We start from the raw sequence: 26,232 nt of genomic DNA on the forward strand, positions 1-26,232 counted from the left end.
ATAAAAACAACAGCTGTACAAGGAAGCTAGTCTGTGTTCATACTTTTCAAATCTATGATACTTTTTCAGATACATGTATTTTATCATACACTGTACATGCTTTTACAGTGTGTATTAATGTTTCAATTTCAATTCAAAATTTCCAAACAGTCACTAAATTGGCAACTCTGCATGTAACTAGTTCACAAAATTGGGGGGGTTGGGGAAATTCAGGGGGGGTGTCGGGAAATCACTGGGGCAAACCCACGGTCGGATGGTGCCATTATCTCCCCAGAGGACACGACAAAGCCAGGACAGCCACAGCCCAAGCAGGGAACGGTCTGGCAATGCAGCTAGGGCCCCAAACAGCCTTGACTCTGCCCCCCATTGATGCCTGCACTCCCTGTGATTGATCACCACTGGGCCCAAGAGCATCTGGGGACCTAGATTACAGTCAAACCATTTCTAAAGCCGCTGGCTTTTTCTCTTCTTGCTGCTGGTGTCATCACAGGGCAGGCAAGGCTGCCGGGGACATCATTCTGCATGCCCAGCCTCGGCTCTGCTTCTGACTGCGGCCTGGCCTCTGACCCCGCTGGGCTTGCAGGGCCTGGGGCGGTACCTTGGCTTTGCATGGCCCTGGCTGGAAGGCACCGGGCAGGTGCAGAACGACTCTGTCCTGTCACGGAAGGGAACGCAGGGAGCTGCGGCCTGCAAAGACCGGGCGAGACTCGGAAAGGCCAATAGCAGGGGCAGCCCGCGGGGTCATGGTGGGGACCAGGCAAGTGGCTGTGACCAGCACAGTCACTCCATTCCCTGCTCCACCACCTCCGCCAGTACCCGGGGCCAGGGCGGTGGCAGCGGGCGAGGTTACTGCAGGGCAGGAGGGGCCAGCTGCAGGCCCGGGGCCAGCAGAGGACACAGCAGGTTACAGAGCCAGGGCAGGCGCAGTTCCAAGCTCCGGCACCCGGCACGGGGAGGCCAGTCACGGCCTCGAAAGCTGCAATGTCACAAGACGGAGCCGAGGGCTCTGGTTTCACGGCTCATGCTGCAGCTCCCCGGGGTGGGGGTCGGGGGGTGGGGAGGGCCTGGGGGAGGGGCGCCGAGGACGGTTCAACAAATTGCTCATTTTGTACCATTGTGGAAATATTACAATCCCCAAGGGTGTGAGCCCCGGGGCCAACAGCAGCACTGCCCCGCTCCCACCTACACCTGGGACCCCGACTGCCCAGCCCTATGGCATGGCCTGACAGCACCACTGGGAGGAGGTGGGGAGGGCCAGGAAAGGCAGCCCCGTGCAGGTCAGTGGGGCAGGGCGGGCACTGCTTTACCTTCACCCCCGGATCCCGGCTTGATCCGAAGTGAGCCACAATCAGATCCACGGCCGTGTTGATGGCCTTCACCAGCCCTAGAGGACAGAGACGGCGTCAGAGAGGGGCTGGCGGGGGAGCCGGGCACTGTTTCAGGTGAAAGCGCGTCCCCGAGGACTCCAGCTGCCGTCCCGTGTCTCGCTAGGAGCAGAATCAGCGCCCCTCAGCCCCGTGCCCTGCGGCTGGCTGGCGAATGGGGCATGGCACAGGTGGTGAAGGTTCACCCGGCGCACAGTTGCGGGGCATCAGCGCTAGCTGTTGGCTCCTGGCGTGACGTGCTGCCCCTGGGGGCCATGCTGGGGGTTGGGAGGACGCCGTGCCGGGCTCTGCTCCTGCGGCAGGGCTCTATTTAGAACGCTGTGATGTTACTACGAGGTGCCGGAACTACCCCGTGGCTGTGGGTCCGTTAGCGCTGGCGAGCAGGGGGCAGGTCTTGGGCTGGCCCCATCGGGACCCGAGCTAGGGTGGCCTTTGTGTAGATAGTGGGGCAGAGGTAGGGGGCTGGGCTCAGGGCCCGGAGGCAGGTTCAAAGCAGGCTGCGCTGCCCCTCCCGGCGCTGCGCTTTCCGTCCCCTGCTGGGGAGGCAGGACCCTACCTTTCTTCTGCAGCAGGTCGATGGAGATGGACTCCGTGTTGCCGTCCGGGGAGAGGCAGAACTCAGCCGGCGGCTTCTCCGCCAGCGAGAAGTACTCCGGGAAGAAGTCGGCGTAGCCCAGCTGGAGCTGTTTCACAGGCTGACCTGCAAGGCCCGGAGACAGGAAGCGCAATCAGACAGACACCCGCATGCTAAGGCATCCCCAGGCCTGGCTGGGAATGCGCCGACTGGCTCCAAAGGTAACTGGCAGCAGCAGGAGCCTGCCAGCCAGCCAGGCCTGGCCCAGGGACAGTGCGGCATGGCTATTGGCTCGGCACTCGCCCCGTCGGGCCCCCAGTCAGACAGTGACTTGATGGGCCTCCTGTCCTGTGTCCATCACCCCCTCGGCTCACACAGCACACAAACACACTGCAGCAACCACAGCCCCGGGGGATGCTGAACCTGGCCCCTCTGCTCACAGACTGGGGCGTGTCAAGGGCCCCAGGCCAGACTTCCAGGGCCACCCTGCAGCCTAGCCCCTGGACTGGAGGATATGTGAGCTCGCTGCCCGACAGAGCCACACGGAGAATAGTGTCCCCACCGGGCCACGCAGCTGCTCCATTCCGCGGCTAGAGACACATGCCACTCTCACCCCCTCGAGTCTCCAAGGGGAAAATGATGCCAGGGCTCGTTAGTGTGTTACCCCTCTGCCCTTTCCTGGCAGTGTTGTGGGTATGTTTGTCAAGCAGGCCGGGGGACGGTCCCTAGAGCCTGGAGCCCCAAGGAAGCTCTGCCCCGGCCCAGACAGCGCCCCGGGGACGCTGAGCAGGGGAGTCGTTCTGCTTTGACCAGACACTCCTGGGCACAGGGCGGTCTGCCTGTCCCTTCCCCCTTGAAGGGTGTTTGTGGGGGGGCGGTTGGCACGGGGCAGCGGTGACTGAGGCACACCCTGCAGCGTGGGGCAGCCCAAGCACCAGCCGCACTTTCCCAGCGGTGCCCCGGGAAGCTAGAGCTCCCTGCAGCCAGTGCACCCCGGGATCTGAGCAGACGGACAGTGGGACGCAGGGCCCATCGGCTCCAAGGGCTGTGGGAAAATGGAGGCGGCTGCCACAGGCTCCTCTTTGGCCCAGGGGCTCCTGGCCGGTTCTGATGGGGCACAGAGGGAGCCTGCCCTAGGACCAGCTCTGCCTGCCCAGAGCTGGGGGACGTGTGCTCAGAGCCGCTCCCTGCCTGCTCTGCAGAGTGGGGTGGCCGGCTGGGCCTGTCGGGGGGATAAGCTCACGCCTCCCCTTCCCCATACGGTCACCAGCGTGTTCCTCACACCCCTGGGACAGGCAGCGTGTCCAGGGCCAGCAGCCCTGCGGGGACGGGGGCCCATCTAACCTGGCCTGGCCCTGCGGGGCAGAAGCTGGGGGAGCGTGACCCATGTTGCCCCCCACCAGCGAGGTAGAGGCGCACCATTCAGCCTGCCGTGAACGTGGCCGGTGTTGAGGGAACCAGGGAACTCAAAGATGGGGTTCCTCCGGGCGAGCTGGGGCTCCTGCTGCCTCCTGTCCAGGCTGCCTGCTAACCCAGCCACCCCCGAGCCGCGGTCCAGGCCCAGGGGGTTCCTCCGCCTGTACTCCCGCCACTTCAGCGCTTGAGGGGAGAGGTGGTTTGCTAGCGGTGGAGGGTGACGGGGACCAGTGTGGGGTGGGGGGCAGAGAGACAGGGAAAGGGACAGAGACAGAGACACAGCACATTAGTTACAGTCCAGCCGCGCTTCAGAGATGTTAGAGGGTTTGCGTGCCGAGGGAACAGGAGCCAGAGCTGAGCAGCAAGGACAGGACAGGCCGTCGCTGAGGGGGGCAGCGAGCACACACAGACTGCAGAGAGTGGGGCAAGAGAGCAGCGCTGCCGGGCTGCCTTGGCGCCGGGGGGGCTCAGAGCTGGAGTGGGGCTGGGGGTCGCTCAGGGCCGGGCCGTAGCAATGGGGCAGCTCCGGCTCAGCCTGGGTGCTCAGCGCAAGGCACCTGGGGGGCGTGCTGTCTGGGGCTGACCCACGCTCAGTGCCCAGTAGCAGGGACGTACCATTGAGGGGCCGCGTGCCCACACTGCTCAGCGATCCCGAACTTCCAGCCTCACTGGTGCCTGTCCAGTGGAGCTCCGCAGGGCCCCCCACTCGGCTCGCACTCGCCCCCTCGGACGCCAGAGGTGGGAGGGAGCCGCCATGGAGTCGGTACTCAGAGACCTGCGTGCTCTGCTCCGACGGCGCCTCCTTCCTGGGGCCTGGCCGGGGGCTCTCCTGGCGGTGCAGGGCATCAGCCTGGGCGGGCAGCACGGCGCCTGCCGCGGGGGAGGCCCTGGTGGGAAGCAGGTTGGCAGAGAGTGGGCAGGACCTGCTGCGGGGAGGGTGGCTCTCGCCGGCTCTCTCCGGGGTGGGCGAGCCGGAGGAGGAGTCCAGGCTCTGGAAGAAAGGGGCCATGCTGCACACCGGAGAGTAGCTCCCCAGGGGGGACGGCCGGGTGCTCTCCGGGGCCGGCTTCTTGGCGTAGCCGTCGCTGAGGGAGGCGGCTCCGTCCGCCGAGCGCTGGGCCAGGAGCGCGCCATGCGCTGGGCCCCCCGCGGCCCCGGGCTGCTCCGCCGAGGTGGAGGACCGGGAGTTGGAGGAGGGCTGCTGGCTGGCGGGCCGGCTGCTGGAGGCGCCGTAGAGCTGCGCCAGGCTGGCAGCGAAGTGGCTGTGCAGGGCCCGGGCCTTGGGCTGCTTGCTGAAGTGGTGCTGGAAGACGAAGGGCTGGATGGGCAGGGTGGTGGGGCGCTGCTCCTTGCTGTAGCGCACCACGGCCTTGCTGTCCGCACCGCCACCTGCGGGAGAGACGGGGAGCGTGAGGGGAGCCCAGCCCAGCCGGCACCGGCGAGGGAGCAGGGGAAGGGCGGGAGCTGCGGGCGGGAGCCGCAGGCGGGCGCGTGGGGCTCCTGGCACTGGGCTGGCCGGGGCAGCCGCCTCGCTGACATTCGCTGCTGTGTAGGGCCCCCGGGCTGCGGGGAGACAGCCGTCAGTGGGGGGCGGGGGACCTACTCCCTCAGCAGCGGCTGCACCATCCTCAGCCCTGCCCTGCGCCCCCACCACCCCACGGGGCTCCCACTCGCTTGCCTCCTCCCCTGCAAGCCCCCAACCATCCGACGTCCACCCCGCCTGGGGCCCAGAATAGCCTCACCCCAAACTCCTGCAACACTTCCAGCGGGACATGACAACCCCCTCCTCTGCACCACGCAGCACTCAGGATCTAGCAGTCACCACCCCCCCTTCCACGAGCCTGATCCTGTCCTGCCCGTCCCCTCTGCCACCATCGGTGCCCTCAGCCTGGGAGCCCTCAGGGCACGGCCTGCTGCCCAGCATGCCATAGTGGGGGGAGATGCTGGCGGGGGCCGGAGAGCTCCGGGGAGGGAGAGGGAAGCCCCTGGCAGAGGTAGAGACAGGTGCAATTGCTAAGACACAACCCAGGCTCAGGGAAAACAGGGAAAATGCAGGGCAGAGGCCTGACCGTGGAAGGCCAGGACTTTGCCAGTGAAGGGTAGGGAGGCCCCAGAACATGGGTATCTCCCCGCCGCCCCGCATGGTGCCCGGCCTGCAGCTCCGGGGTGGAAGAAGTAAGGTTGCCTCCTCTTGGGGGCACCTTTAGGGATCCACCTAATGGAGAGAGGGAAGAGCATCTTTGCAGGCAGGCTGGCTAACCTAGCACGGAGGGCTTTAAACTAGGTTCGCTGGGGGACAGTGACCTAAGCACGGAGGTAAGTGGGGAAGTGGGATATCAGGAGGAAACACAAGGAGGAGGGTGCAACAGGGGAGGCCTCCTGATTCATACTGAGAAAGTGGGGCAATCGGCTAGTTATCTTAGGTGTCTGTACACGAACACAAGAAGCCTGGGAAACAAGCAGGAAGAATTGGAAGTCCTGGCACAGTCAAGGAACTATGATGTGATTGGAATACCAGAGACTTGGTGGGGTAACTCGCATGACTGGAGCACCATCATGGATGGGTATAAACTGTTCAGGAAGGACAGGTAGGGGAAAAAAGGTGGGGGAGTTGCACTGTATGTAAGGGAGCGGTCTGATTGCTCAGAGCTCCAGTATGAAACTGGAGAACAGCCTGTTGTGAGTCTTTGAATCATAGATTCATAGAATATCAGGGTTGGAAGGGACCTCAGGAGGTCATCTAGTCGAACCCCCTCCTCAGAGCAGGACCAATCCCCAACTAAATCATCTCAGCCAGGGCTTTGTCAAGCCTGACCTTAAAAATATCTAAGAAAGCAGATTCCACCACCTCCCTAGGTAATGCATTCCAGTGTTTCACCACCCTCCTAGTGAAAAAGTTTTTCCTAATATCCAATTTAAACCTCCCCCACTGCAACTTGAGACCATTATCATAGAATAGAATATAGAATATCAGGGTTGGAAGGGACCCCAGACGGTCATCCAGTCCAACCCCCTGCTCGAAGCAGGACCAATTCCCAGTTAAATCATCCCAGCCAGGGCTTTGTCAAGCCTGACCTTAAAAACCTCTAAGGAAGGAGATTCCACCACCTCCCTAGGTAACGCATTCCAGTGTTTCACCACCCTCATAGTGAAAAAGTTTTTCCTAATATCCAATCTAAACCTCCCCCACTGCAACTTGAGACCATTACTCCTCGTTCTGTCATCTGCTACCATTGAGAACAGTCTAGAGCCATCCTCTTTGGAACCCCCTTTCAGGTAGTTGAAAGCAGCTATCAAATCCCCCCTCATTCTTCTCTTCTGCAGACTAAACAATCCCAGCTCCCTCAGCCTCTCCTCATAAGTCATGTGTTCTAGACCCCTAATCATTTTTGTTGCCCTTCTCTAGACTCTCTCCAAGTTATCCACATCCTTCTTGTAGTGTGGGGCCCAAAACTGGACACAGTACTCCAGATGAGGCCTCACCAATGTCGAATAGAGGGGAACGATCACGTCCCTCGATCTGCTCGCTATGCCCCTACTTATACATCCCAAAATGCCATTGGCCTTCTTGGCAACAAGGGCACACTGCTGACTCATATCCAGCTTCTCATCCACTGTCACCCCTAGGTCCTTTTCCGCAGAACTGCTGCCGAGCCATTCGGTCCCTAGTCTGTAGCGGTGCATTGGATTCTTCCGTCCTAAGTGCAGGACCCTGCACTTATCCTTATTGAACCTCATCAGATTTCTTTTGGCCCAATCCTCCAATTTGTCTAGGTCCTTCTGTATCCTATCCCTCCCCTCCAGCGTATCTACCACTCCTCCCAGTTTAGTATCATCCGCAAATTTGCTGAGAGTGCAATCCACACCATCCTCCAGATCATTTATGAAGATATTGAACAAAACCGGCCCCACGACCGACCAGTGGGGCACTCCACTTGACACCGGCTGCCAACTAGACATGGAGCCATTGATCACTACCCGTTGAACCCGACAATCTAGCCAGCTTTCTACCCACCTTATAGTGCATTCATCCAGCCCATACTTCCTTAACTTGCTGACAAGAATACTGTGGGAGACCGTGTCAAAAGCTTTGCTGAAGTCAAGAAACAATACATCCACTGCTTTCCCTTCATCCACAGAACCAGTAATCTCATCATAAAAGGCGATTAGATTAGTCATGCATGACCTTCCCTTGGTGAATCCATGCTGGCTGTTCCTGATCACTTTCCTCTCATGCAAGTACTTCAAGATTGATTCTTTGAGGACCTGCTTCATGATTTTTCCAGGGACTGAGGTGAGGCTGACTGGCCTGTAGTTCCCAGGATCCTCCTTCTTCCCTTTTTTAAAGATTGGCACTACATTAGCCTTTTTCCAGTCATCCGGGACTTCCCCCGTTCGCCACGAGTTTTCAAAGATAATGGCCAATGGCTCTGCAATCACAGCCGCCAATTCCTTCAGCACTCTCGGATGCAACTCGTCCGGCCCCATGGACTTGTGCACGTCCAGCTTTTCTAAATAGTCCCTAACCACCTCTATCTCCACAGAGGGCTGGCCATCTCTTCCCCATTTTGTGATGCCCAGCGCAGCAGTCTGGGAGCTGACCTTGTTAGTGAAAACAGAGGCAAAAAAAGCATTGAGTACATTAGCTTTTTCCACATCCTCTGTCACTAGGTTGCCTCCCTCATTCAGTAAGGGGCCCACACTTTCCTTGGCTTTCTTCTTGTTGCCAACATACCTGAAGAAACCCTTCTTGTTACTCTTGACATCTCTTGCTAGCTGCAGCTCCAGGTGCGATTTGAGCCTCCTGATATCATTCCTACATGCCCGAGCAATATTTTTATACTCTTTCCTGGTCATATGTCCAACCTTCCACTTCTTGTAAGCTTCTTTTTTATGTTTAAGATCTGCTAGGATTTCACCATTAAGCCAAGCTGGTCGCCTGCCATATTTACTATTCTTTCGACTCATCAGGATGGTTTGTCCCTGTAACCTCAACAGGGATTCCTTGAAATACAGCCAGCTCTCCTGGACTCCTTTCCCCTTCATGTTAGTCCCCCAGGGGATCCTGGCCATCCGTTCCCTGAGGGAGTCGAAGTCTGCTTTCCTGAAGTCCAGGGTCCGTATCCTGCTGCTTACCTTTCTTCCCTGCGTCAGGATCCTGAACTCAACCAACTCATGGTCACTGCCTCCCAGATTCCCATCCACTTTTGCTTCCCCCACTAATTCTACCCGGTTTGTGAGCAGCAGGTCAAGAAAAGCGCCCCCCCTAGTTGGCTCCTCTAGCACTTGCACCAGGAAATTGTCCCCTACGCTTTCCAAAAACTTCCTGGATTGTCTATGCACCGCTGTATTGCTCTCCCAGAGGATATCAGGAAAATTAAAGTCACCCATGAGAATCAGGGCATGCGATCTAGTAGCTTCCGTGAGCTGCCGGAAGAAAGCCCCATCTACCTCATCCCCCTGGTCCGGTGGTCTATAGCAGACTCCCACCACTACATCACTCTTGTTGCTCACACTTCTAAACTTAATCAAGAGACACTCAGGTTTTTCTACAGTTTCGTACCGGAGCTCTGAGCAGTCATACTGCTCCCTTACATACAGTGCTACTCCCCCACCTTTTCTGCCCTGCCTGTCCTTCCTGAACAGTTTATAACCATCCATGACAGTACTCCAGTCATGTGAGTTATCCCACCAAGTCTCTGTTATTCCAATCACGTCATAGTTCCTTGACATCACCAGGACCTCCAGTTCTCCCTGCTTGTTTCCAAGGCTTTGTGCATTTGTATATAAGCACTTGAGATAACCTGCTGATCGCCCCTCATTCCCAGTATGAGGCAGGAGCCCTCCCCTCACAGACATTCCTGCCTGTGCTTCCTCCCGGTATCCCGCCTTCCCACTTACCTCAGGGCTTTGGTCTCCTTCCCCCGGTGAACCTAGTTTAAAGCCCTCCTCACTAGGTTAGCCAGCCTGCTGGCAAAGATGCTCTTCCCTCTCTTCGTAAGATGGAGCCCGTCTCTGCCCAGTACTCCTCCTTCTTGAAACCATTGATCGCTACCCGTTGAGCCCGACAATCTAACCAGGATTGGGTTAAATTTAGAAGTGAGAGGAACAAGGGTGATGTCGTGTTGGGCGTCTGCTATAGACCACTGGACCAGGGGGATGAGGTAGACGAGGCTTTCTTCGGCCAACTAACAGAAGTTTCCAGAAAACAGGCCCTGGTTCTCATGGGGGACCTCAATCACCCCGGTATCTGCTGGGAGAGCAATACAGCAGTGCACAGACAATCCAGGAAGTTTTTAGAGAGTGTTGGGGACAGTTTCCTGGTACAAGTGCTGGAGGAACCAACTAGCGGCCATGCTCCTCTTGATCTGCTGCTCACAAACAGGGAAGAACTGGTAGGGGAAGTATAAGTGGGTGGCAACCTGGGAGGCAGTGACCATAGCATGGTCGAGTTCAGTATCCTGACACAAGGAAGAAAGGAGAGCAGCAGAATACGGACCCTGGACTTCAGAAAAGCAGACTCTGACTCCCTTAGGGAACTGATGGGCAGGATCCCCTGGGCGGCTAATATGAGGGGGAAAGGAGTCCAGGAAAGTTGGCTGTATTTTAAAGAAGCCTTACTGAGAGTGCAGGAACAAACCATCCCGATGTGCAGAAAGAATAGCAAATATGGCAGGCGACCAGGTTGGCTTAACAGTGACATCGTCGGTGATCTTAAACACAAAAAAGAAGCTTACAAGACGTGGAAACATGGACAGATGACTAGAGAGGAGTATCAAAATATTGCTCGAGCATGCAGGGGTGTAATCAGAAGGCCAAGGCACAATTGGAGTTGCAGTTAGCAAGGGATGTGAAGGGGAACAAGAAGGGTTTCTACAGCTATGTTAGCAACAAGAAGGTCAGGGAAAGTGTGGGCCCCTTACTGAATAGGGGAGGCAACCTAGTGACAGAGGATGTGGAAAAAGCTGAAGTACTCAGTGCTCTTTTTGCCTCAGTCTTCACAGACAAGGTCAGCTCCCAGACTGCTGCGCTGGGCATCACAGCATGGGGAGCCAGTGAGCAGCCCTCAGTGGTGAAAGAACAGGTTTAGGACTATTTAGAAAAGCTAAGCTAGACATGCACAAGTCCATGGGTCCAGATCTAATGCATCCGAGGGTGCTGAGGGAAATGGCTGATATGATTGCAGGGCCATTGGCCATTACCTTTGAAAACTCGTGGTGATCATGGGAGGTCCTGAACAATTGGAAAAAGGCAAATATAATACCCATATTTTAAAAAGAGAAGAAGAAGAACCCGGGGAAGTACATTCAGGTCAGCCTCACCTCAGTCCCTGGAAGAATCATGGAGCAGGTCCCCAAGGAATCCATTTTGAAGCACTTGGAAGGTGATCAGGAACAGTCAACATGGATTCACCAAGGGCAAGTCATGCCTGACCAACCTGATTGCCTTCTATGATGAGATAACTGGCTCTGTGGATGAGGGGATGTGACGATGTGACACAGCAGGGAGGGGGGAGTGTTGACCTGGGAATGTGCCCTGGGGATGGGAGACCTGAGAGCCTGTCACCTGAGCCAGGAGGGGGAGGGGGAGGTGACACCTCTGCCCAGGAATGTGGACAGAGGCTGCAGGAGGGAGCCTGCTGCGGGGGTTTAGTTTCAGTTTGGTGCTGGGTGGAGGAACGCAGGGAACCCCAGGGCTGGGGTCTAAGCTCCCTGCTCCCCCAGAAGGACTTGACTGAGGGGTCCTGGTTGTACCCACAAGCTCTGTTTGAGACGGTTTTCCTGTGGTCCAATAAACCTTCCGTTTTACTGGCTGGCTGAGAGTCTCAGTGAATCCCAGGAAGAGGGGTGCAGGGCCTGGACTCCCCCATACTCCGTGACAGGGGAAAGTGGTGGACATGATATACCTTGACTTAAGCAAAGCTTTTGACACGGTCTCCCACAGTATTCTTGCCAGCAAGTTAAAGAAGTATGGATTGTACGACTGGACTATAAAATGGATAGTAACCTGGTTAGATTGTCGGGCTCAACGGGTAGTGATCAATGGCTCCATGTCTAGCTGGCAGCCGGTATCAAGGGGAGTGCCTCAGGAGTCGGTCCTGGAGCCGGTTTTGTTCAACATCTTCGTTAATGATCTGGATGATGGGATGGATTGCACCCTCAGCAAGTTTGTGGATGACACTAAGCTGCGGGGAGAGAAAGATACGCTGGAGGGTAGGGAGAGGGTCCACAGTGACCTAGAGAAATTGGAGGATTGAGCCAGAAGAAATCTGATGAGGTTCTACCAGGATAAGTGCAGGGATTCTTCCATCCTGATACAGGCTGGGGACCGACTGGCTAAGGGGCAGTTCTGCAGAAAAGGACCTGGGGATTACAGTGGATGAGAAGCTGGATATGAGTCAGCAGTTTGCCCTTGTTGCCAAGAAGACTAAAGGCATATTGGGCTGCATTATTTGGAGCATTGCCAGCACATCGAGGGAAGTGATTATTTCCATCTATTTGGCATTGGTGAGGCCTCATCTGGAGTACTGTGTCCAGTTTTGGGCCCCACACTACAGAAAGGATGTGGACAAATTGGAGAGTCCAGTGGAGGGTAATGAAAATGATTAGGGGGCTGGGGCACATGACTTATGAGGAGAGGCTGAGGGAACCGGGCTTAGTCTGCAGAAGAGAAGAATGAGGGGGGATTTGATAGAAGCCTTCAACTACCTGAAGGGGGGGCTCCGAAGAGGACGGAGCTGAGCTGTTCTCAGCAGTGGCAGATAACAGAACAAGAAGCAATGGTTTCAAGTTGCAGTGGGGGAGGTTTAGGTTGGATATTAGGAAACACTATTTCACTAGGAGGGTGGTGAAGTACTGGAATGGGTTACCTAGGGAGGTGCTGGAATCTCCTTCCTTAGAGGTTTTTAAGGTCAGGCTTGACAAAGCCCTGGCTGGGATGATTTAGTTGGGGTTGGTCCTGTCATGAGCAGGGGGTTGAACTAGATGGCCTCCTGAGGTTTCTTCCAACCCTAATCTTCTACGATTCTAAGTGCAAACGGGCCCACCAGGCCAGGGCTCTGTACAGCCTCCTCTGCCCTCTGGCTGCTGCTACTGGTAGGGTTGCCAACTCAGACTGAAACAATTCCGGGAGATCTTCTTCCCCAACAGGACATAATGTCATTGTCTTAAAATATCCTATTAAAATCTCTGGATTGCTTTCACTAGTCACCGGGAGATTGATGCCGATTCCAGGAGACTCCAGGCTAATCCTGAAGCGTTGACAACCCTAGGTACTGGACCAGGCCTTTAGGGCAGGGCCCTCCTGCCAGAGCTGCGTATGACCTGGCACTCCACAAGCACTACATGGGTGTAATGGGATGGTGGGATTGCATGGCCCAGAGTGGCCCAGCTGCAAAGGCCCAGGAAGAGCCCCCTCCATGCTGGACCCCTGGTGCTTGTGGGGGGCCTCAGGCCTTCATCTCCAGCGTGGTTTGAACAGGGCTATTAGTCCCATTGTGAGGCCCGGGTGTGGCGTTCAGCTGGCAGGCCCGGCAGCAGCTTTCCACAGAATTAACAAGCCCAGCTCCCACGGCGCCGTCCCGCTGGGGCCAGACCCCAGTGCAGGGGAAGGGACCAGCCAGTGGGAACACGGCAACAGGAACTGGTGGGAACACTCACCCACGTCCCTTCCCTGGTAGGAACCTCCCTCCCTCCAGCTCAGTGGGGCCACTCGTTACCCCTCCAGCCCCGCTGTCCAGGACAGCAGGGGCTGAATCACTGCTTCCCTGACGGCTAGCTGGGAGGGGGAGACTTGGCTGTGTTTATGTTCCTGCTCTGCTTATATATGCCACAAAAAGTGATCAACTGTGGCTGATGTTGGGTACAAATCACCTTAGTACCGAACGCCAGAGTAGTGACATATGGTTACCAACGCTGTAATTATTGTAGGAATACAGGAAACCAGGACTGTGCTTAACCTGTCCCAAATGACTGTGCTTAATCTGTCACCCTCAGCTGAAACCTCCCCGCCCCCAGATTTTTTCTAGACTGGCTTAACCTGTTCTTTCCCACTGTTCAAAGACTTAGAGCTAAATAAGCTTCATTAGAAGCTTCCATTATTATTTTAATTGCTCAATCCAGAGCTGGAACCAGTTGTGGTAGGACTGGGTTTCTGCCCTGCCTGCAAAAGAACCGAAAATCACTGAGACGGATGTGCAGAGGTCACAGCCGAGAGGCAGAAGGTGACGGAGTCAGCTGGCGAATGAGCGGCCAGCAGGGAGGCGCTGGAGAGGTGCAATGAGCAAGTGGCCGGTGAGCGGCCAGCGGAGCGAGTAAGGTGCCTCTTTACCCCACGCAGGGGAGAGGTGAACTCTGGGTCTGCACTGACCAAGGACAGCAACTGTGAGGGGGGTGCAGAGAAGGGTCGGGCTTGGCATGTGAAAGGGACTTTTAGGTTGCTGGAGCTAAGACCCTGAGGGGAAAAGGGCACTGCCCGACCTACTTGGGGGTGGGTCTTTACTCATGGTTTAGGTTTATGAACCCTGTGTGTGGTGTTTTCCCAAATTCACTCCGAGTTACTTCCCTCCTTTTATTAAAAGTTTCTTTTCTACCCTCAGACTCAGTGCTTGTGAGGGGGGAAGTATTGCCTCTCAGAGGTGCCCAGAGCTGGGGTGTAATTGTCCCAGGTCACTGGCTGGGGGCTCGAGCCAGTTCTGTGTTGGATCGATGGAAAGGAACCCCCAGATATTGAACCCAGCCCTGGATGCTGCTGGCTCCACCTGTCAGAAGGGTTACACCTGAAAGGCCCCCGTGTCCCCCACCCTCCAGAGCCTTTGCCTGCCTTTCAGGCTGTTCCACCCCATGCACACTTCCAGGACTCCACACAGCACACACCAGAGCAATAACTGATGCTCTCCCGGCCAAAACGCCCCCCAGACTTGCAGTGTTTGCTGCCTTCACACAACATGGGCGGGAAACTTAGAGCTCAGGGCTGGACATGCAGGCAGAGTCTCCCTGAGAGGAGCTTTTCAAGAGGCCGTGTGGAGGTTCACGCCTGCAAATCACCGGCAGGCACAACCCACAGGCATTACACCAGAGATTTGCCACAAGGGAGTGTGCAAAAGCTCGGTGGAGATGTGCACACACACAGAGACCATGTGTTCACCATCCCGCGCTCGGGGGGTTGCACTTTCATGCACATTTAGGCCACAGTGCCTGACAACACCACCATGGGGACGGGGTGCTAGTTCCAGGACCAGGCTCTGAACAGACACGCTACAGGGCATTGCTCGCTGCCCACCAGCTAGGGCCAGGCAGAAAGCGACCCCCCTCCCCACCCTGGGGCAGCATTGGCTAGGTGCAGGGGTTTAACACTGCCCCTGAGGCACCTGTCACTGGCCCTTTGGAGACAGGCTACGGCCTATCGGGCCCGTAGGCCTGTCACCAGCTGGTGAGTTTTATTTCTCTCTGCACATAGACTCGTAGGACTGGCAGGGACCTCGAGGGGTCATCCAGTCCAGTCCCCTGCACTCATGGCAGGGTCTCCAACTTTTTGAATTTAAGGGCAATCCAGGATCTACCCCGCTCCTTCTCCAAGCCCCCACCCCCTAACTCACTTTCACTGGGCTGGGGCAGGGGGTTGGGGTTCAGGAGGGGATGTGGGCTCTGGCCTGGGGCCGAGGGGTTCGCAGTGTGGGAGGGGGCTCCGGGCTGAGCTTGGGGCAGGGGTGCAGGTGCAAGCTCTGGGAGGGAGATGGGTGCAGGAGGGGGCTCAGGGCTCAGGCAGGGTGTTGGGGTGCAGAAGGGGGTGCAGGCTCTGGGAGGGGGCTCAGGGCTGGGGTGTGGCATCCCGCTGTCGGCACTTATCTCAGGCGGCTCCCGCTCGGTGACGCAGTGGGGCTGAGGCCGGCTCCCTGCCTACCCGTGCCCCACGCTGCTCCCGGAAAGGGCCAATGCGCCCCTGGGCGGAGGGGCACATGGCTCCGCACGCTACCCCTCTCTGCGGCACCACCCTCCGCAGCTCCCATTGGCCACAGTTCCCCGTTCCCGGCCAATGGGAGCTGCAGGGGTGGTGCCTGTAGGCAGGAGCAGCGCGCCGAGACCCCTGCGCCCACCCCACCGCCCCCGTGGGGCCATGCTGGCCGCTTCCAGGAGCGGTCTGAGGCCGGGGCAGGCAGGGAGCCTGTCTTAGCGGCAGCCCCGCTGCACCACTGGAAATGGCGATCGACTGGGAGAGTCCCCAGGATCGACCAGTCAATTGCTATCGACTGGCTGGCGATCACTGATCCAGCCCATCCCTGACAGGCGTTTGTCCAACCTGCTCTTAAACATCTCCAGTGACGGCGATTCCACCACCTCCCTGGGCAATTTGTTCCAGGGCTCAACCACCCTGACAGTTAGGAAGCTTTTCCTGATGTCCAACCTAAACCGCCCTGGCTGCAATTTAGGCCCATTGCTTCCTGACCTAGCCTCAGAAGTTAACGAGAACAATTTTTCTCCCTCCTCCTTGTAAACTTTTATGTACTTGATGTAAACTCGACTTTACGTACATGCTCAACAGGATGCGTGCCGCAGTCCCCAGCCGGCTCAGCACCCTGGGGCAGCGCTCAGCGAGCCTCGGTTCCCTAACACTGAGTTCTGCAGGAAACCCACGTCAGCTTGTCAGCCCTCCCCAGCTCGGCCACAGGCTGCAGCGGTGCAGGGCCCCGTCCCTGAGTGTGCGTCCTCCCGGGCCCAACGGGGCTCTGCCGAACTCCCTCTGCTCTGACCCCACTACACCGTGCGAGGTGGAGCCACGGCTCATTACACACAGCCAGCCATTTTAATAATGAACTCCTGTGGCTCCCAGGGGCCCCCACCTGCTCCCCCCGCAGCATTAGCCCCACCCCAATCCCCGAGCCGTGGGGTGTGCAGGTGCCGTGTCCAATCTGTGCTATGCTACAACCACGCCCTGGGGAAACTCCAAACCCAGCCTGTCCTGGGGCCTGGTTTCATTCACACACCACCCAGCAGTTCAGCGCCAGCCTCCTCCCCAGGCTGGGCAGCCCTGGATGGCTCAACCCACAGGCAACAGAGCCGCCTCCCTCCTTCCGGACGGGGTAAGGAGCCGCCACCTGGCTCAGCGACTCCAGCCCTTCCAGCAGGCGTAGCATGCCTGGCCCAGTGCCGATCCGGACCAACCTCAAGCTGAGCTCCAGAGAGCCCCAGCCACGGCCGTGCTCCAGCCCAACTGGCAGCTTGCACCATTGCCCGCACTTACTCCTGACCGCTAACCTGGGGTTCGGCCACTGCTGCTCATGCCCACCGCTCCCCGTCCACGGCTGCCCTGTCCCTGCCGGCCAGCCCCCGCTGGCTTTGCCGAGCTGCGGTGCAGATGGCAGGGCTCATGTAATGAGACCCCCCTGCGGGTGCTGGGACAACACATTCCTTCGGAAGGGGCAGCGCGCCTTCCCGCTCACAAACAAGTCTCCTGTGTCGCTGACCTGGCTGGGATCCCTTAGCTCCCCTGCCAGGGGCTGGGCGAAGGCTGGCTGTGGGCACACCGTGCCCTGTCCGGCTCACTGCTGTTCCTGGCTCCAGCCAGACGAGGCTCTTGCCAGCCAAGGAGACTTCAGCCCAGGGGGCTTGAGCTCCGAGCTGGTCAGGCTGCACTGGAAGGGCTCTGGGTAGGAACGGAGAGGGGCTGGCACATTTGGTATTATCCACCCTCCTTCCACCAGCCCCAAATGCCAATGAGGTTGGGCTGGGGGCCCTGCGGGGGGGCTGGCTGTGTCCCACAGAGCCCTCTCCTCCGCCTCCCCAGGCCAGTTCCAATGCAGAGCGACGGGCTGCCCGAGCAGGCAGCTAGCGCCATGGACTAAGGCCCGAGTCAGAGCGTGGGTCACGGGTGTGACGCTCAGCACCGCACACTAGCGAGTGGGATCTCGTGCCCCAGGTTCCCCCACCCTCCATCTCCTTCTGGGGACCCTCCGGCAGCACCACTGCCTGAGGGCAGATCATCCTCAGCACTGCCCAGCAAGCGGCTGCCAGAGCCCCATACACCCAGGGGCTGGCTCCTGCACCCCCCACCCCCCCTGCAAACTGGCCAGGAGCCATCCCAGGAGCTGGCGGAGGGCTCAGATGGAGGCCCGGCAGTTGGTGAGCCCAGCCTTGGGTGAGCCCCCCCGACCTCCTTGAAGCCGTTGGAGGAGGGCAGATTTGCTCCTCTCTCTGAGCTGGTCGCAGGTACTTACGGCAGGACTCTGTCGCTGGAACACGGGGCGGCGAGCCACAGGGCCGACCCTGCCAGCACTAGCCTCAGCTGTTACAGGGGCCATGGGGCCACCCTCTCACGGGGGCCCATACACAGAGCAGCAGCGGTCAGCGGGGAACCATGGGGAAAAGGGGGAGCTGGAAAGGTCCTGCAAGGACCCTCCAGCACACGGAGCTGGGCAGTAACTCTCGGAGGCATCGGTTGGGTACGTGCCTGTACGTGATCTACGCTGTGACTGGCGCGCCGGGCCGGGCGGCGATCCCCGTACCCAGGCCGGGCCCACACCCGGACGTGATCTACGTTGTGACTGGCGAGCAGGGCCGGGCAGAGATCCCCGTACCCAGGCCGGGCCCACACCCGGACATGATCTACGTTGTGACTGGCGCGCAGGGCCGGGCGGCGATCCCCGTACCCACGCCGGGCCCACACCCGGACGTGACCTACGCTGTGACTGGCGCGCCGGGCCGGGCAACGATCCCCGTACCCAGGCCGGGCCCACACCCGGACGTGATCTACGTTGTGACTGGCGCGCCGGGCCAGGCGGCGATCCCCGTACCCAGGCCGGGCCCACACCCGGACGTGATCTACGTTGTGACTGGCGAGCAGGGCCGGGCAGAGATCCCCGTACCCAGGCCAGGCCCACACCCGGACGTGATCTACGCTGTGACTGGCGCGCCGGGCCGGGTGGCAATCGCCGTACCCAGGCCGGGCCCACACCCGGACGTGATCTACGCTGTGACTGGCGCGCAGGGCTGGGCGGCGATCCCCGTACCCAGGCCGGGCCCACACCCGGACGTGATCTACATTGTGACTGGCGCGCCGGGCCGGGTGGCAATCGCCGTACCCAGGCCGGGCCCACACCCGGACGTGATCTACGCTGTGACTGGCGCGCAGGGCTGGGCGGCGATCCCCGTACCCAGGCCGGGCCCACACCCGGACGTGATCTACGTTGTGACTGGCGCGCAGGGCTGGGCGGCGATCCCCGTACCCAGGCCGGGCCCACACCCGGACGTGATCTATGCTGTGACTGGCAGGCAGGGCCGGGCGGCGATCCCCGTACCCAGGCCGGGCCCACACCCGGACGTGATCTACGCTGTGACTGGCGCGCAGGGCCGGGCGGCGATCCCCGTACCCAGGCCGGGCCCACATCCGGACGTGATCTACGCTGTGACTGGCGTGCAGGGCCGGGCGGCGATCCCCGTACCCAGGCCAGGCCCACACCCGAACGTGATCTACACTGTGACTGGCAGGCAGGGCCGGGCGGCGATCCCCGTACCCAGGCCGGGCCCACACCCGAACGTGATCTACGCTGTGACTGGCGTGCAGGGCCGGGCGGCGATCCCCGCACCCAGGCCGGGCCCACACCCGAACGTGATCTACACTGTGACTGGCGTGCAGGGCCGGGCGGCGATCCCCGCACCCAGGCCGGGCCCACACCCGGACATGATCTACGTTGTGACTGGCGCGCAGGGCCGGGCGGCGATCCCCGTACCCACGCCGGGCCCACACCCGGATGTGATCTACGTTGTGACTGGCAAGCAGGGCCGGGCGGCGATCCCCGTACCCAGGCCGGGCCCACACCCGGACGTGATCTACGCTGTGACTGGCGAGCAGGGCCGGGCGGCGATCCCCGTACCCAGGCCGGGCCCACACCCGGACGTGATCTACGTTGTGACTGGCGCGCAGGGCCGGGCGGCGATCCCCGTACCCAGGCCGGGCCCACACCCAAACGTGATCTACACTGTGACTGGCGAGCAGGGCCGGGCGGCGATCCCCGCACCCAGGCCGGGCCCACACCCGGACATGATCTACGTTGTGACTGGCGCACCGGGCCGGGCGGCGATCCCCGCACCCAGGCTGGGCCCACACCCGGACGTGATCTACGTTGTGACTGGCGCGCAGGGCCGGGCGGCGATCCCCGTACCCAGGCCGGGCCCACACCCGGATGTGATCTACGTTGTGACTGGCGAGCAGGGCCGGGCGGCGATCGCCGTACCCAGGCCGGGCCCACACCCGGACGTGATCTACGTTGTGACTGGCACGCCGGGCCGGGCGGCGATCCCCGTACCCAGGCCGGGCCCACACCCGGACGTGATCTACGTTGTGACTGGCACGCCGGGCCGGGCGGCGATCCCCGTACCCAGGCCGGGCCCACACCCGGACGTGATCTACATTGTGACTGGCGCGCCGGGCTGGGCGGCGATCCCCGTACCCAGGCCGGGCCCACACCCGGACGTGATCTACGTTGTGACTGGCGCGCAGGGCCGGGCGGCGATCCCTGTACCCAGGCCAATGGGCTGCGAGTGTGTGCCCCCAGAACCCTGCTCCCGGCCGTCCCGGGGGTCCCATTGCCCCACAGGGCGCAGGGCCGCATTGGTAGCGCTCCGTTCCAGACAGCCTGGTTTTCAAAGCTGCCCGTATGTAACAGGGCACCTACCTGCAGGGTAAACGAGCAGTTACCTGACTAACCTGTGACAGGAACTTTGTACAAATGCAACAGCTGATGGATTTTACACAGTGGGCCATAGCCAGGGCCACATCGCCCCAACCACAGACAAGCCCCCTGTCTACACCATAAAGTGCCAGGGATCCCAGTGCCAGAGCAGCCGGAGGGGAGTGGGCACAGACGGGGGCCCGGGGAACAGAGCTGGACTTCGGAGGGGCACACACCACAAGCTGTAGAACTTAGAGGTGGGCGAGACCCATCAGGCCCCTCTAGCCAATGCCCGGTTGATCCTTCTCGTGCTGGCCCAAGCTCACAGCAGCCACCAGGCAGGCAGGCACGCGATGCCAACGCAAAGGGGAAGTTAATAGGCATTAAAGGCTCAGGCCGTACCCTCGCTTCCCTGCTGCCCCACGAGCTATTTACTGTCAAAACACTGGGGCTGGGGTTTGCTCACTCAACCCTCCCTCTCTCTATCACAGCGAATTGAAGCTTATGAAAAGGGGGCCGTAGTGGCAGGAGCCAGGCAGGACGGTGCGAGCGCCTCAGGCCAATGCCCACACTGGGATGCCTCCAGAGGAGATGCTGCCAGTCATGCCACGCAGGGAGATGGTTTTGTAGTGTGACCGCCGCACCCCTTCTCACTGCGATTGGGTAGGACTTGAATGTGGGGTCCGGAGGCGAACGGCTAAGAAGCCACTGAATTGTTCTTGGTAACCAAGGCTCTGGCCTGCACAGAGCTGACAATCTGGGGAGCAGAAGGTCCTGGGACCCTCTTGGGATTAAGCCAATGGCGTGATGAGGGCACCCATCAGAGGGACAGGGGGCAAACCAACCCCTGGGCAACACGAGACGTTAATGTCAGTCTGCAAGCACCATGGCAGGCTGCGCAAATGCCATCACATGGGAGGTTTGAAACAAGACCCAGCAAGGGCCAGAAATACCTGGCAGGCAAGGAGCCTGCTCTGGCCTGGGGGTGGGGGCATTACATGTCCTCACACAGGAGCTCTTTTCCTCCCCGGATTCGAATGATGGCACAGCCCTAAATCACCCCTCCCCACAGAGCCTCTCTCTGCTGCTCCCTCTGGGGCCAAAGGGGGGCATTTGCTGGTCTATTTTAAGCTCATATTTGGTTCCTTACCATCCGCTCTGGCTCTAACATCGCGTTGTCCGTGCCCACTGGCAGGGCTGCCTGAGAAACTGGCACCAGCCTCCATCAGCAGAGAGAGAGAGGCCTGCTCGGCTGCCTCAGGCCCGTTGGCGCCTGAGTCTTTGCTGGAACACGCCCTCGGGCCGTCCCAGAGTCTGTGCTCCACACGGGAGCCCTCGCAGCTCCGGTTCAGGCAATGACCAAAGGGCATGGGCGGGAGACTCTGGCAGCGTCGAGCTCTGTCCTCGAGAAGCCCTGGGCAGTCCCGCTGGAACTCGGGGATGGGCGAGAACTCCAAGGAAGAGTCACCGCTGGTTCTGAGCGGTGGGGAGGAGCCGTTCTTTTTCCTGCCTTTTGCCAGCTCGGCAAAGGAAGTCACCCGCTTCGGGGGCAAGCTCTGGATCGCTAGGGCTGGGCTCTCGCTCAGCTTGACCGGACAACTCATCATGCGCTCCAGGGAGCCCAGCCTGCTCGTGGGGCTCCGGTCCAGGTTCCGATCATAGCTCCTGGAGCGTGGCCGGCCAGCGTTTAGGTTAGGCGGGGATATGTTGACATACACTTGCCCCTCAATCATGTTTTTCACAGCTTCGCCCTTGGTCTCCGCCACGAAGCATTCCTCATCGCTCTCCTCCGGCTTAGCATCAGGCCTTCTAAACAAGTAGTACTCTGAGGGCTGGACAGGACTCCCTTTGGTGTGATCTTCAGAGCAACTGGTTATGGAAGAGCCCGCAGGGCTAGGTGACGACTGGGAAGACAAGTCACATGTGACTAGTTTATAGTAGTTCTGGGTGGCCACCACGAGCCGGGCTTGGCTCTGGAAGCAAGCTGTGAGGTCTGAGCTCTCCGAAGTGCACGGCTCGCAGTGCAGGTGGTAGGAGTTGCAGTTGGCATCTAAGACGGGCGAAGATGGGTAGTGGCACCCACACACTTTTCCCGAGCTCTCCGGGTTGTGTGATTCACAAGACATCTTGGATTCCGTGGGTGACGAATGCAGATCCAGGTAAAAGGCTCCAGTGTCCGAGTGGCTGCAGAGGGAAGAGTCACAGGACAAGTTGGCGGAGTTCAGGTTGGAGCGAGAATGGCCGTTCATTTTGTTGTAGAGGGCACTGAAGTTCACCAGAACCCCGTCCGAACTGTTGCAAGAAGAGTCGCTGACGTGCCCCATCTGCTGGTCCCCGGTCTCAGACTGGCTGGACGTGCTGTAGCACCGGCAGGGCAGCAGCTCCGTGCTGGAACAGCTGCAGGTCCGGCTGTGCGGGGCGGCCGGGTTCCTCCCTGACTCGTCAGAGCCATTGTTCCAGTCCTGGTCGCTGCCCTCGAAGGAGAAGCTCCCGCGCTGGCAGCTGCATTCGTCCAGCTCCATGCGCTCCGAGGCCAGCAGGCAGTAGCCAACGTTGTTCCTCTTCTGGACATCGGCGCTTGTGCGTTTGTCCTCTTGCCCGTCCACCACGCCGGACCTGCTGGTCGTGCTCCAGGGCTTCACCACGTGGCCGGCGTCATGGAGGTGGAAGGGCGGCAGCTCATGCAGCTGGAAGGCCGGCTTGCCGGCCACCATGGAGCTGTGCAGGCGGAAGGACTTCTGGCCCGTGCTGTCGCTGAGGAGACCATGCCCCTCACTGTCGCCCAGGAGGAAGGGATTGTGCCGTGTCGTGATGCCGGGGATGACCGAGTCTCGCACTTTGCTCTCGTTGTCTTCTGCAGCCTCTGCCGGTGTGTCCGAGGCCTGCAGCAAGCTGCTGTACACCAGGGAGTCTGCCTGCAAGAGGTCCCGCTCCGGCAGAGAGGCGGTCCGCGTGATGCCCAGGTCTGGCTGGCAGAAGGGATTGGTCCTCTTGCTTCCACTGCAGCACTGTCGGTCGGGGACCTGGCAATGAACCAGGGGAATGTGATGGACAATCAGTGTTTCTCCTGCCAGCTTGGGTGGACTATCCATTCTTGAGAGTGCTCTTCAGGAACTCAGCCAGGCTGGCGCTACATGGAACGTTGGTGGGCTGCGGGCAGGGCTGGCAGAACACATCGCAGGAGAGGAGTCAGAGACCTGAAGGGAGGCAGAATACAGAGGGGGTCAGGAGCAATCGGTTAGCTATCCGTGCTGGTAGCTGCCCCCTCCCGATGCACACGTGGCCCAGGTACCGTGCAGCCCTTGGGCCAAACACAGCCCATGCGGTCCCGTGAGGCTGCCCGTCTTCAATTCCGAGCGCGCCCGTCCCACAATGCAATTCTCCATTTACTCGCCTTTCTAGGAGCCCCTCCCCCTGCCTCTCAGCTCCGGGGACGTCACCCCAACCCTGACAAAGCTGCCAGGCCTCCGCGTGGAGCAGGCAGACGGCCGGCCAGGCAGCCCTCAGAACAAGACCTCTCCTCGCCCGCCCAAAGCTCGGGTGAAAGGAAGCAAGCCCTGATCCCAGCCAATTCCAGCTCTGGTGCTGGGCAGAGCTCAACAGCCGAGGGCTCCTCACGGACCCGGGGGGCTCCAGCTCAGGCCCCGTCAGGGAGTGCAGCTGGGGCAGCGTGGCATGCAGAGGGGGAGGTCTCAGCCCGTGTACCCTGAGCCGGTCCCACAGCTGAGGGCTTTACAGGGCGAAGCCAGCACCTTACACTCAGGTAATTTACCCTCCGTTTTCTGCACATCAGCAGCCCAAACTCCCGGATTTCGATCATGTCTCTGCATGTCCCATTAGCGCTGCCGTTCCACCCGCCACCCAGCAGGCAGCCTGCCCCTCGCCGGGACCCCATGGTGGGCACACTGGCTTCTCCATCCTGCCACCCCCACACGCCGAGCAGCCACTGCAGTATCTATGCCTCCCTCTGGCTCCCAACTGCCCAGCTTCTCCTCCCCTGGCTCACTGCAGCCTCAGAAAGGGTACGTAGGACAGCAGGGTGCAGGGGGGGAGAGGAGACCCAGGGCCCAGCAAAACTCCCCTCTGGAGCAAGACTGAAAGCCTGGGGATTGCTACAGTAGAGAAGGGTCAGGTAAGGGAGCACGGTAATCTAATAAGTGGTCACAGAAGGGAGATGGGTTCTTCTGTCCTTCCTGTCTCACATAACGCATGATTAGCCTGTGTGCTACTGCGGCCAAGAGTGCAGCAAGCTTGTGAAGGGACTGGAGGTTTACGGGGACAGCAAGGATATCTGGCGCTACAGCAGTAAATGATGACAAACATTCTGGCAGGGTTATTAAACCTTCCCCTTCCAGGCCTAAACCGCCCTCCATTCACAACCAGGATCAGACCTAATGAAGTGGGGGCAGATTTTTTCACATCTGCTATTGCAGGGTTTCTGCACCTTCCTCTGAGGCATCCGCCACTGACCACCATCACAGACAGGAGACTGGCCTAGACGGACCCCGGGGTTGATCCAGTCTGGCAATTCCTTTGTTACTAACCTCCTCTCACCTCTGGCCTCTCTGACACCCACATCCCCCCACTGCAATGCTCCCCCGGCTCACAGACTGAGCACATCCCCCCCCACTGCAGTCACTGCAATGCTCCCCCAGCTCACAGGCTGAGCACATCCCCCCACTGCAGTCACTGCAATGCTCCCCCAGCTCACAGACTGAGCACATCCCCCCACTGCAGTCACTGCAATGCTCCCCCAGCTCACAGACTGAGCACATCCCCCCACTGCAGTCACTGCAATGCTCCCCCAGCGCACAGACTGAGCACATCCCCCCACTGCAGTCACTGCAATGCTCCCCAGCTCACAGACTGAGCACATCCCCCCACTGCAGTCACTGCAATGCTCCCCCAGCTCACAGACTGAGCACATCCCCCCACTGCAGTCACTGCAATGCTCCCCCAGCTCACAGACTGAGCACATCCCCCCACTAGTCACTGCAATGCTCCCCCAGCGCACAGACTGAGCACATCCCCCCACTAGTCACTGCAATGCTCCCCCAGCGCACAGACTGAGCACATCCCCCAACTGCAGTCACTGCAATGCTCCCCCAGCGCACAGACTGAGCACATCCCCCCACTGCAGTCACTGCAATGCTCCCCCAGCTCACAGACTGAGCACATCCCCCCACTAGTAACTGCAATGCTCCCCAGCTCACAGACTGAGCACATCCCCCCACTGCAGTCACTGCAATGCTCTCCCAGCGCACAGACTGAGCACGTCCCCCACTGCAGTCACTGCAATGCTCCCCCAGCGCACAGACTGAGCACATCCCCCCACTGCAGTCACTGCAATGCTCCCCCAGCGCACAGACTGAGCACATCCCCCCACTGCAGTCACTGCAATGCTCCCCCAGCTCACAGACTGAGCACATCCCCCCACTGCAGTCACTGCAATGCTCCCCCAGCTCACAGACTGAGCACATCCCCCCACTAGTCACTGCAATGCTCCCCCAGCTCACACACTGAGCACATCCCCCCACTAGTGTCACGGAGTCCCCGGGCGATGCTCTGGAACTGCTCCCTGCGAAGCCAGGCAGGACTCTGGTGAGGTCTCGTCTCTGGGAGCAGCCTGTCTCCAGGGCAAGAAGCTCACACGGCTTCCCCCTTCCTGGGTCTGACCTCAGAGCATTCAGCATCCTCTGCCCCTCCATGCACTTCCCCCAGTGAGTCCACTCAGGTGGGGTCCTGGGGCAGCCAGAGGGTCCTGCCCCCCAACTTCGCAGTCAGACGGGACTCTCAGCCAGCCAGTAAAACAGAGGTTTATTAGACGACAGGAACATGGTCTAACACAGAGCTTGTCGGTACAGAGAACAGGACCCCTCAGCCAGGTCCATTTTGGGTGGGGCAGTGAGCCAGACAACCACGTCTGCCCTTCACTCCATGTCCCAGTCAGCCCCAAACTGAAACTGTCTCCAGCCCCCACTCCTCTGGGCTTTGTCCCTTTCCCGGGCCAGGAGGTCAACAGATTCCTTTGTTCTCCAACCCTTTAGCTCTCACCTTGGGAGGGGGGAAGGGCCCAGGCAATCAGTAGCCAGGAAACAGGGTGTCAGCCATTCTCTGTGTCCAGACCCCTGCACACACCTGCCCTCTAGGGCTCTGCAACGATCATACACCCTTACCCCACCCCCTAGATA

General features: G+C 59.7%; 1 protein-coding gene across 1 annotated transcript in view; it reads right to left on the reverse strand.

The window, feature by feature from the left end:
- The window catches only part of RUSC2 (RUN and SH3 domain containing 2), a 38,724-nt gene extending 15,591 nt beyond the window's left edge, over positions 1 to 23,133 (reverse strand). The window contains exons 1-6 of the mRNA XM_077818080.1: positions 21,192 to 23,133; positions 3,991 to 4,764; positions 3,379 to 3,579; positions 3,173 to 3,181; positions 1,942 to 2,085; positions 1,308 to 1,384 (exon numbers count right to left, since the gene is read on the reverse strand). Coding sequence (XP_077674206.1) covers positions 1,308 to 1,384; positions 1,942 to 2,085; positions 3,173 to 3,181; positions 3,379 to 3,579; positions 3,991 to 4,764; positions 21,192 to 23,133 — 3,147 coding nt within the window. The remainder of the gene's footprint in view (positions 1 to 1,307; positions 1,385 to 1,941; positions 2,086 to 3,172; positions 3,182 to 3,378; positions 3,580 to 3,990; positions 4,765 to 21,191) is intronic.
- Positions 23,134 to 26,232: the final 3,099 nt, after the last annotated feature.

Source organism: Eretmochelys imbricata, chromosome 5 (assembly GCF_965152235.1).
Source record: "Eretmochelys imbricata isolate rEreImb1 chromosome 5, rEreImb1.hap1, whole genome shotgun sequence".
Taxonomy (NCBI): Eukaryota; Metazoa; Chordata; order Testudines; family Cheloniidae; genus Eretmochelys; species Eretmochelys imbricata.